At 37.0% G+C, this 12,481-nt stretch overlaps 1 protein-coding gene across 1 annotated transcript in view; it reads left to right on the top strand.

Moving 5' to 3' along the window:
• Positions 1-12,481, top strand: part of ZRANB3 (zinc finger RANBP2-type containing 3) — a 317,797-nt gene that overhangs the window by 224,832 nt on the left and 80,484 nt on the right. The window contains exons 7-8 of the mRNA XM_086715199.1: positions 1,590-1,761; positions 3,572-3,688. Coding sequence (XP_086571325.1) covers positions 1,590-1,761; positions 3,572-3,688 — 289 coding nt within the window. The remainder of the gene's footprint in view (positions 1-1,589; positions 1,762-3,571; positions 3,689-12,481) is intronic.

The raw sequence follows: 12,481 nt of genomic DNA, 5'->3' as shown, positions 1-12,481 counted from the left end.
ATGGAAAAAATGGTGACATAATTGGGTATTGGCAAGCTATTCTTCCAATTTCATTAGTATGTAAATTTTTAATATAAATTTGGGGGACATAAGACATTAAAGGAAGTCAACTTCAATAATATAATTTATAGCAATTATAAATAAATCTAGTAAGGCTTTTTTTTTCTTCTTTTACAATGCCAGCACTTAGTTTTTCTTTTAAATAACAAGTGAATTTGAGGGGTTTCTGGGTTGCTTAGTTGATTAAGCCTCCAACTCTTGATTTTGATTCAGGTCATGATTTCACAGGTCATTAGATCAAGGGAGCCTGCTTAAGATTCTCCATCTCCCTCTCCCTCTGCCCTTCCCCTGCCTCAAAATAAAAATTAAAAAATAATAAACAAGAAGTGAATTTTTTATTGATCACAACCAAATAATATCTCTCATTTTATCATACAGTAGTTGCATCCATTCACTCTACTTTTCTAGTTGATTCTACATGCAAATGCATGTTTTTAATGTTGTCTATACTAATCTTGTATGTTTGTTATCAAAATACATTTAATTAAAAAAATAAAGTTAACGAGTTTCAAGTTTCTCAAATTGACACTATTGTCCTAAAATACCACCACAATGCCATTAAAATGAATAATCATTTAAATATTAATGTCAGTAATCATGATACAACCTAACAGGAGTTTTCCTGTTGTTAATTATTCTCTACCAGCTATCTTCAATAGTATGGGCCCTAGAAGATGATTGGGAATTTTGTGGGTAGTTTTTAGGTTGTCATGATAGGGGGATATTATTAGGCCAGCTCTCTTGATCCCTAGGTTCAGTAGATCCAGTAGATTCCAACTCTTTTCTTTACACCCTCAATGCTTGGTTCTTCTAACTTCTGATCTTCTCAAAGGTCTAGAGGATGTGTTCACTGTTCACTTCTGCAAGCACTTTAAGTTGTGGTTTCTTTGCTTTTGCCAAATTAGCTACCATTGGTCTGTCAGCATTGACTTACAAATATATGTTGAGATTTTTTTTTTATCCTATGATTTTTTTCTCTCCCCTCCTCTCTTCATAGTGGGTTTGTGTCTTTTTTTTTTTTTTTTTAATTTCCTTTACTGTCTGTCCAGTGGTTTCAAAGGAAGAAGAGATCGCCAAGTGATGAATCTGTTATGCTTAACAGCAGAGTGGGAGATACCTTCTCTTAGAGATTATGGCAGTGTTCTAGTTGGTTTGATTGTTATGTAGACTAGCTGGTACACTGGCAAGTAGTGCCTACATGGGGCTAGATCTGTTTAGCACACTGCCATTTGTGAGCCCACCCAAAATCCCAGTGGTAGTTAAAGTTATCAGTTCATTCTAGTCTTGCATTAACTCAGCATAAGCAGTATGTTAGACAATTAACATTTTCTGTGGCTGAGAGTAATATGTAATCTTACTCATTACTATTTCTCAAGCTGAGCTTTTAGAAACTAATTTGCATTCAGAAATAACAGTAAAAACAGTGTCGTGGCTCCTTATCATTAAAAGGAAAAAAAAAAAACCCTGGAAAAATTGTTTTCCTGATCTAACAGTCAGCTTTGCAACATAATTTTTCTGCATGTTAACAGATTTTTTGGTAAAAGGCCTCAGTGGGATTATAGAGGGGCATCAAATCTGAATGAACTTCATCATCTACTAAGTGACATAATGATTAGAAGATTGAAGACTGATGTTTTAACCCAGCTGCCCCCTAAAGTCAGGCAGCGGATTCCCTTTGATCTTCCATCAGCAGCTGCCAAGGTAAGAACATGTGTTTGATTGGAAGTCTTTTTTCTTTTTTAATTTTTTTTTTAAAGTTTATTTATTTTGAGAGAGAGAGAGTGTGTGTGTGTGTGTGTGTGTGTGAGCAGGGGAGGGGCAGAGAGAGAGGGAAAGAGAGAGAATCTGTCAGTGCAGAGCCTGATGCGGGTCTTGAACTCATGATCCATGAGATCATGACCTGAGCTGAAACTTAAGAGTCGGACACTTAACCAACTGACCAACTCAAGTGTCCCAATTGGAAGTCTTACTTTAAGTCATTTTAAATTATACTATGAAAGATTGTACAGATTGATATTTCATAGAAGGAAAAGTCTGCTTTCTTAAAATAGGTTTAATTAATAGAACATATGAACTGACTTTGTATCATTTTAAGACAAGAACAGGAAGTAATTAACTTCAGTCATCAAATAATGTGAAAAGATTCAGTATCCTACTGATGGAAAAAAATTTCTGCTCACTATAGAAAAAAAGCACTTCAATTGCAACAAAAATTTAGTATTAAGAATTCTAAGGATCTGTAGGGTGTGAAGCCCAATAATTAGGAAGGGAGTTGTGTTTCTTGCTCTAGGATTTTTTTCAAGTTTGAGCTATCTTCTAGAGTAAATTGGAGGTAGGCTTCTTGAGATCTTAAAACTGTGATCATGATGGAAGATGTGAAGGTCCTTAGAAATCCTGACCTACATTTACTTTTAGGGAGTGCAATGCTTATATATTCTCTGAAATTGCTTTAAATCTGGACAAGACTTTGTCGACAACGACTATTCATTACGTTGTTTTATCTTGAAAGCTTAAGGTAGACATTTTGTAAACATTGAGCAATATGTTATTGGTAAAATAAAATGATCTGATTTTCTTTATCCATTATGTTAGCATTAGAAAGAAAAACAGGGGTACCTGCTTGACTCAGTCAGTTAGGCATCACACTCTTGATTTTAGCTGAGGTAATGATCTCACGGCTCATGTATTGGGTCATGTATTGGGCTGTATGCTGTCAGCATGGAACCTGCTAGGGATTCTGTCTCTCTCCCTCTCTCTGCCCCTCCCCTCCTCACACGCATACACTCTCTCTCTCTCAAAATAAATAAATAGACATTAAAAAAAAGAAAGGAAAATAAGAGTCAATATGTGACTATGTTACATTTTTATTTTGCTAATATTCCTCAAGTCTTTATGCTTACTTAAATGAAATCCGATTTCTTTATCAAAATACCTGCTGCTGTATATATTTTCACTATTTTCCTTTCTTATGTATGCAGACTTTTATTTTTACTTTACAAAATGTTTTTCCATATGGGGAAGCTCCCATTGTTTGATTTATGGTATTAGCAAAGGGCTTGGCTTTTCACCCACAGCTTTTCATTGGTTTTTGCCATTGGTGTGAACATGTGACTGACCTGTCTCCATATTGATGTTTTAAAAAAGGGTTTTTTTTAACGTTTGTTTATTTTTGAGAGACAGAGCACGAGCAGGGGAGGGGCAGAGAGAGGGAGACACAGAATCCGAAGCAGGCTCCAGGCTGTGAGCTGTCAACACAGAGCCCAACACGGTGGGCTCCAACCCACAAACCATGAGATCATGATCTGAGCCGAAGTTGGACACTCAACCGACTGAGCCACCCAGGCGCCCCATATTGATGTTTTTAAATGAACACATTGGTATCTTTGAGAATTTCTTTTTATATCTTTCCAAAGAAAAAAGAAAAAAGAGTAGGACATAATTCATTATTGCATTAGTTGCTTTTCTGTTCTTTATGTTGTATTTCTAAACATTATTATTTTCTCCCACACAGGAATTGAATACCAGTTTTGAGGAGTGGGAAAAATTAATGAGAGCTCCAAATTCAGGTGCCACCGAGACTGTCATGGGATTGATTACTCGCATGTTTAAACAAACTGCTATTGCCAAGGTACTCATTGCTGGGACATCATGTATTTGTCTTGATACAAATTATTTAATGTATTTTAATGCTTATATTTCAACAGCTTATTTGCATACTACAGCATGTCTTTGCCATTTAATTTTTTAACTCTCTTTTATGGAAAAATTCAGACATATTCAACATAAACAATGGTATAATAAACACCGTTATATTGGTCCATATACTGATCCTTTCCAATATATGGGTACGCTTTGATGAGGGAGTATAATACGCTTTACACTTTTTCATTTAAAGGGCATAAATATATTCATCTTTGTCATCAGATTTTTCTGTGGCTTTTGCTACATAACTGCTACAAATAATGTTTTTTTTTATTTAAGTCAATCATTTTTAATTGGTATTATGTTTCTTGTTCCCTACAGAGATAGATGTGCTCATATTCTATTTGTCTAAAAGTGCAAATTAGAGGTGTTAGAGTTTTAAATCTCAGTATGAATATAAAGTAGATTCATCACACATTGTTGTTTTTACTAGCATTGTAGAACTTAGACATGCTAATGAGTGTCATTCCTTTCCAATTCTGAGATTTTTTTATAAGATAATTTTTTAAGTAAGGTATATTAAGCTATAATTTACATTCAGTGAAATTCATCCTTTTAAAATGTATAGCCTGATGAGACTTGTCCAATACATAGAGTCAATCACCAGCACCAACAAGATAAAGAATATTTCCATTACCACAAAAAGTTCTTCATGCACCTTTGTAGTCCTTTGCCTCACACCTGCCCTCTGCACCTCAGCATTCACACATCTGCTTTCTATCACTGTAGGTTTGTGTTTTCCTGAATGTTACAAAAATAGAATCATATAGTATATAGTCTTGTGTCTGGCTTCTTTCACTTAGCATAAAGCTTCTGAATACTGATCCATTTTTTTGCCTATGTCATTTCGTTTTTTCCATTTTTATTTCTGAATAATATTCTAGTGTATGGATTTATTCCTTCACCAGCTAATGACCATTTGGTGTGTCTTATGAGTTTGGGCCATTGTGAGTAAAATTGCTGTGATCATTCATGTACAGATCTTTATATGGACAGATTTTCATTTCCCTTGAGTAAATAACCAGGAATAGAACTGTTGGGTCATATGGAAGACACAGGTTAAATTTTATAAAAAGCCTGATGAGTTTTACAATTAGTTTGTTAAGTATATACAATTTTGATTGGAGTTATTTTGAATTATAAATTCATTTGGAAGAACTGACTTCTTAATACTATTGAATGTCCTGATCTATGGAAAGAGTGTCTTCTTTAATTTCTCCTAGCCTTGTTTTCTAGTCTCAGTGAATACATTTTGCTAGATTTATTCTAGTGATTTCACGTCTTTTTAGGCGCTTGTAAATAGTATTTTTAAATTTAAATTTCTACTTTTTATTGCTAAATGCAGAATTATTGTCTCTTTTTATTTATTGAACTTTTGTCCTTTGATTTTGCTGAGCTCACTTATTAATGCTTATGGATTTTTGGTAAATTCTGTGGGATTTTCTGTATAGAACATCATTTTGTCTGCACATAAAGACATGGGTGTAATCTTTTATTTATTTTTCTTGACTATCACATTGAAGGAATGCAAATACAGTTTTGAGTAGAAGCAATACGATTGAACAACTTTGCCTTGCTGTCATCCATAGGGGGAAAACATTCAGCCTTTCACCATTAATTATGATGTTATCTTTAAGTTTTTCATAGATATGCTTTCTTAGGTTCAGAAAACTTTCTTCTTTTATTGAGTTTGTTGAGAGGAAAGATGAAACATGAAAATTTATTACCTGACAGAGCAAGGTTAGCATGAGGGTAGTTACCATAAAAGTGGATAAAAAGAAAATGGCTAAAATTTTAAGAAAATTATAAAGACTTGGCATGGGCTATCCTGACTATTCAGAATAAGGGGGTCTTGACACAGAAAGTCCACACTCACTCAGACGCTTTATTTCCATTGGCCTCTACCAGGTGCTGACTAGAAGATCATAGAGCACCCCCATTAGTGGACTACTAAGTCCAGTACCTACTTCCAGAACCTTATATTAGGCAAAATTGCTTCTGGGTGCTGGTTCGTAACAAAAGCTATTTACCCATGCAGGCTAGGCAGAAAACCCTGTCGAAATCAGGAACTTGCACTGTTATGAGACAGAGATCCATTATAGCTGGGGGAGAGGCAGAAACTCCAGGGAAGTCCCACGTGTAAGGCTCAGCTGGATCAAGGGGCCTGCCTTACATTGAGTTGGTACTAGGAGACTTAAGAGGTCCCCTGCCCCCTACCAGGAACTTAACACTGAGAAACCACGAAGATCAGTCTATCAAGGGAGAGAGACATGAGTCTTCAGTGCAGGCATGTGGGGACAACTGGAGTATGCAGCTGGAATACCTAAAAAAAAACAAAACAAAAAACCTTGGCACATACTAGCACAAGGTAGAAGCATCCTATTGCTGGGGGAGTTCAAAGTTTGTTGTGTATTGAAGGCAAATGTAACAAAAGAAGAACCTAAATATAAGGGAACCTAAATAAAACTCATTACTGATGAGATTGTCTCACTCCTTCCCACACTATCATCCTGATCACCCCCCCTCAAAAAAACAAAAAAGCATGCCCATTTCTGGGTCTAAGTATCAATTATCTCAGACTGTTCTATTCTTCTACATATAATTTCTCACACATAATAGAAATTATGAAATAAACAAAAGTAATTTTTAAAAAAAATAATCCATTCTCAAGAGATAAAGCAAATAATAAAGTCAAATTGATAAATGACTTAGACTGTAGAACTATTAGACAAGGTCTTGTAGAAAGCTATGAATAATATGTTAAATGATCTAGTGGCAAAGGTAAACAGTATACATGAAAAGGTGGAGAATTTCAGAATAAATATGAATATTTTATTTATTTTTAGTTTTTTTGAGAAAGAGACAACATGCATGTGTGAGCAGGGGAGGCGAGAGAAAATCTTAAGCCATCTCCATGCTCAGCACGGAGCCCAATGCAGGGCTCAATCTCATGACCATAAGATTATGACCTGAGCCAAGATCAAGAGTTGGACCCTCAACCAACTGAGTCCCCAGGTGCCACAGCAATATGAACAATTTAACAACAGTAAAATGGAAGTGCTAGAAATAAAAAACAGAATTGAAGAAAAAGAAAAGTTTTTCAATCAGTTTATAAACCAATACAGGAGATAAAATATAATCATAAAAAAATCTTAAATGTCCTGGATGTTTATCCTAGAGCAATGAAAACTTTGGTTTACACAGACCCCTTTATGAGTCCAAATGTCCTTCAAACAAATTGTAGTATATCCATACAATGGAATACTCAGTTAAAAGGAATTGAACTATTGGGGCACCTGGGTAACTCAGTCAGTTAAGTGTCCGACTCTTGATTTTGGCTCAGGTCATGATCACAAGGTTTGTGAGTTCAAGCCCTGCATCAGCCTCTGCACTGATGGTGTGGAGCCTGCTTGGGATTCTCTCTCTCTCCTTCTGTCTCTGCCCCTCCCCTGCTATCTCTCATTCTCTCTCAAAAATAAATAAACTTAAAAAAAAAAAAAAAAAGAAGGAATGAACTATTGATAAACACAACAAACTGGATGAATCCAGAGGTCTCATACTGATGGAAAGAAGCCAGTCTCAAAAGTTTACATATGTGACACCATTTTTTATAACATTTTCAAAACAATGGAATTATGATGGTAGAAAGTATTCTTATACCAATGCCATTTTCCTGGTCCTATGGACTATGGTTATATAAGAAATTATCATTAGGGAAGCTAGATTAAGGTTACACAGAAACTATTATTTTTTTGCAACCTCTGGTGTGTCTAAAATTATTTCAAGATAAAACATTTTAAAATGTACATATAATGGACACAATAATCTAATGACAAAAAAGAAATCTAAATTAATCCAAAAAAGGCAGAAAAGAAAGGAAAAAGAACAACTGGCTCAATCAGAACACAACTAATAAGATGTTGGGTTTTAATCTAGTTTTATCAATAATTACATAGAATGTAAATGATCTAAACCCACCAAGTTAAATGGTAGGAAGTGTCACATCGCATAAATCATGATATCTGCAAAAAAGTTATTTTTATGTATGAAGGCTAAACGTTAAAAATAAATGGATGAAAAAAGTTATATCATGCAAACATAATCAGAGGAAAGCTGATGTGTAAATACTGTAATATCAGATAATAGAGACTTCAGAACAAAGATTATTTCCAGGATTAAAGAGGAAATTGATAGGTCACTAAAATGACAACATAGGTTGTTCCTGAATTTGTTACTCCTCACAAGAACGATAACTCACAAGTATTCAGGAAGAAGATACCCCTAAGAGAATCTTAGCACACAGGGGTAAGGCTGAAACATCCCTTCCCTCCCCCCTCTCCCCCATACCCTAAAGACCAAGACAGACCACATTATAAGGGTAAGAGAAGTGGCTACATGTTGACTGCATAGCCGTACCCCTAAGTCAATGCAGCACCATTCGAGGATATTCCCCCTGAGCCTTTGGCTCCTCCAGCAGAAAAAGAAAATCCATGGCAAAAACCAGCACCAGCAGCACCACCCTACCCCCCACCCCAGTATTATGGGTTGCCCTGCCAGAGCCACTACTTTGATATTTATCCATGGGGATTGCAGGGAAGCTTGTGAGGCTCAATCAGTGGGAATTTGACAGTGACAGAGAAGCAGGGAGGAGCTTGCAATAACCAGCACCTAAACCTTGGCACACTGAGTTTGTACCTGCAACATCATTGTTATTATCCCAACGGGTGACTTTGCTCATGTGCAGAACGACATCAGTGACACACTCTGACCAATGAGCACAGCAGGGTGCATATCTGCTTAATTCATATCATATGAGGATTTTCACCCACCGTACAGGCCAGTTTGCCTATGCCCAGACAGCGAGGTTAGTCACAGCCCCACCTGCTACAGAGAATGTCTCCTGGCTACATTTGACCAGAGGGGCTAGTGGAAACATCCAGAAGTTGTGCAGCATAGTAACACTCAAGCCAAGGGGCAAGTGGGCCAAGCTGATTGCCCCCAGAGCAAAGCCAGTTCCAGGAATGAGGATTCCTGTGCTAAGCACAGGCCTTAATTCATATCCAAGGCTGACAGTAGCTCCCAAACAGAGAGCCTATCCGGGAAATTGAGAGTAACCTAGAGCAGTCCCTCTTTCCAGCTGAGGCAAGGGTGAGACATAACTGTACCTACCCACTCTGATTCCTGGCCTCATCTGACCAGAGGGGCTAGTGAGAATACCTGAAAGCTATGTAGCCCATAAGCACCTGAGCCAGTAGAAGGGCAGGCAGAGTTGATAGTGTGCAGAGCAAAGCCAGACACCTGTTCAGCTAGGGAATTTGGGGTACAGGTCAGCTTGAGTTTAAGACAACAAAGAGCTTTACTAGCATCGTAGCTGCTTCTCCCACTGCACTCGGGCAGGGAAACAATTTATGGCTCCACTCATTAGTGAATACAGCCTCCAGTCTACCCGATCAGAAAACCTTACCAGAGCATATGGTATCTGCATAGCCCATCTAACAGCCCATGCATAGTGACTTTTGAACAGAGAATATGGCCTATGGCTTCCCTCATCTGCACAGCAAAACTGGTGGCTTCACCTGGCCAGTATATAGTCTTGCCTGATTTGGGTCCCCAAACCATGAACCTTACAGTCCCCGGGTCCTGTCTTGCTGCCCTACCAGGTCAGGGAAACGAATTCGTTACTCCATCTATAACCAAACATAGCACCCAGACCTGATCATCTAGTAAGCCTGACCAGAAAATCCAGGCAAATGTGGAGCCCATTCTCCAGCCTCACTTGGGTACAGAACCAAGCCAGCAGTCCTATCCAACCCTTCTCAGCCAGTAGCATATCTCCTTTTCCTCAGCCTCAGAGCTCAAACAGTTGCCTTGCCACATTCATTTATAATAAAATCTCTCAGCAAACAAGGAATAGAAAAGGACTTTATCATCTGAATAAAAGGCATTTGTGAAAAACTTACAATTAACATCATACTTCATGCTCAAAGACAGAATGCTATTCCCTTAAAATCTAGAACATTACAAGAGAATCTGTTCTCACTACTTCTGTCCAACATTGTTTTAAAATTTTTTTTTTCAACGTTTATTTATTTTTTGGGACAGAGAGAGACAGAGCATGAATGGGGGAGGGGCAGAGAGAGAGGGAGACACAGAATCGGAAACAGGCTCCAGGCTCTGAGCCATCAGCCCAGAGCCTGACGCGGGGCTCGAACTCACGGACCGTGAGATCGTGACCTGGCTGAAGTCGGACGCTTAACCGACTGCGCCACCCAGGCGCCCCTTACATTGTTTGTTTTAACATTGTTCTTATAACTGTGTAATAAGGCTAGAAAAACAAATAAAAGGTACACAGATTGAAAAGGAAGAAGTATACAGACAACATGATTGTCTGCATGGAAAATCCAAGAACACTTGAAGCCACTAGAACTGAGTGAATTTATCAAGGTTGCAGGATTCATGTTCAAATACAAAAATCATTTGTAGTTTTATATACTGGCAATAAAAAATTGCAAGTTCAAATTTAAAAAATACAATTTGCAATAACATCAATAAACATGACCTACTTTGAGATAAATTCAACAAAATATAACTGAAAACTACAAAACATGGTCTAGAGAATACAAAGCAAGCTTAAATAAATGGCAAGGTAGATCATGTTCATGAATTAGAGGATTCAATGTTGTTAAGATCCCGTTTCTCTGTAAATTAACTTATATTTTCACTGCAATGCTAATCAAAATCCCTATAGTCTTTTGTAGAAATTAACTAACAAGCTGCATGTAAAATTTATGAGGCAGCACAAAGGACTTAACTTTAGCCAAATTAATCCTGAACAAAGTTGAAAGACGCATACTGCATGATATAAATACTTAGAATAAAGTTACAGTAATTAAGACTTTGTGATAATTGGCATAAGGATAGCCATTTAGATTAGTGAACCAAAAAAGAGAGTCCAGAAATAGACCTTCATATAGATTGTCAATTGATGTTAGGGAATGAGATAAGATAACTCAATAGGGAAATGATAGTCTTTTCAAAGAATACTGTTGAGACAATTGAATATCCATAGGGGGAAAATGAGCCTTGGACCATTATTTTGCACGATAGATAAAAAGTTACCTGAGGGGCGCTTGAATGGCTCAGTCGGTTAAGCACGGGACTCTGATTTCAGCTCAGGTCATGATCTTGGGGTTTGTGAGATTGAGCTCTGCGTCGGGCTTTGCACTGACAACGAGAGCCTGCTTGGGATTCTTCCTCTACCTGTTTTGTTAGGAAAATGAAAATGTAAAATACAGATGGGAAGAAAATATTTGCAATGCATTTCCCCTGCTCCATTTTGCCATGTTAAAATTTTTGTTTTGATCAGTGTTCATTGTTTACAATATAATGACTTTGTTAAACATTTCACAGTTGAGCTATAATTACATTTCTTTTGTTTGACAACTGTTGTTTTTCCAAGATTTAATAGCTGTTTTTTTCTTGTTTGCTTGCTTGCTTAGCTTTCTAAGTACTTGATACTGAGTACAGAATGCTTGCTTCTGTAGAAAGAGTATATATGAGAACCTTTTAGATAATTTCAAATCTGTGGTGAAAAATCCTAGTTGGATGTCAGACAAGTATCAGCAATCAGTAGAAAATTGGCACCTGATTCCTAGGATCCTTGAAAGGAGCGAAAGGCGAGGAAAAGTCAGTTTTCCCCAGACTGGAAATGTTCCCAAAGATTAATGGCAGCAGAAGACCAGTCCTTGCTACCCTAATTCCCGGTGTTTAGTCCTTTTTCATTCCTTCCTGTTAGAACCTTTGTCCTCAACCACCTATGTAAACTGGAACTCTGTATTTCTATTTCTGGACAGCAGCCAGAAATAATTCATGGCATTGCTGAGTTGGAATTCTTAATACATTTTCCCCAGCATTAGTGATATCCAACAGTCAGGGTCTGTAGTAACTGTAAATAATACGGTTTGTCTACATTATAGATGAAATAGACTTTGGAGGAAGTAGCTAGTTTTAGACTACTTGTAATAATGTTTCTATGAAAAAAATGTGTTTCAGAGTGCTACCAAACCAATTTATAAATGGACTTTTGGAATACCACAAATTATAAATTGGCTACTATGTTATATGCATACTAATGTTGAGACTTCCTTTTTTTGGTTATGTGTTTTCATGACTTATTCAACAAATATTTATTGAGTGCTTGCTATCTAGCAAGGATCATGCTTGGTGATAGGAAGGAAGGAATGTTGAACAAGATACATTGTCTATCTTTGAAGGAACTTGCAGTCTGTTGGAGAAGACAGTAAAATAAATGTTCAACTACAGCCCAGTATATTTAATGTTTAAATTAAAAACAAGATATGTTGGGAGCACTTTGGATAAGACATGTATCCCAGTCTTGAGAGTTCGGAAAAGATATCCCAAGGAATCAAGTGTGATTTAGCCAACTAGAGTAGAGGGGAAGTGAAATGGGAATCGGTTGGGGTTGATAGAGTGTATGTCAAGACAGATGAATAGTTTGTGCAAACTCACAAAGATTGGCCAGAAAAGGCATATTTAGGGAATCAAAAGTAGGTCATCATAGCCAAAACATGAAGTGTCAGGGAGGAATTCTGAGACTAGTTGAAGATCAGAGAGAGCAGTAACCCTATCATAAAGATCATAGTTTATAGTTTGTCCTAAGGGTTCTGAGCAATGAGGTAGAGAGTAAAATAGAGTAAAA

This window comes from Puma concolor, chromosome C1, assembly GCF_028749965.1.
Source record: "Puma concolor isolate L17-30 chromosome C1, mPumCon1.1.hap2, whole genome shotgun sequence".
Taxonomy (NCBI): domain Eukaryota; kingdom Metazoa; phylum Chordata; class Mammalia; order Carnivora; family Felidae; genus Puma; species Puma concolor.
Note: the sequence above shows the minus strand (reverse complement) of the source record. Positions and strands in the feature narration are given on the sequence as shown.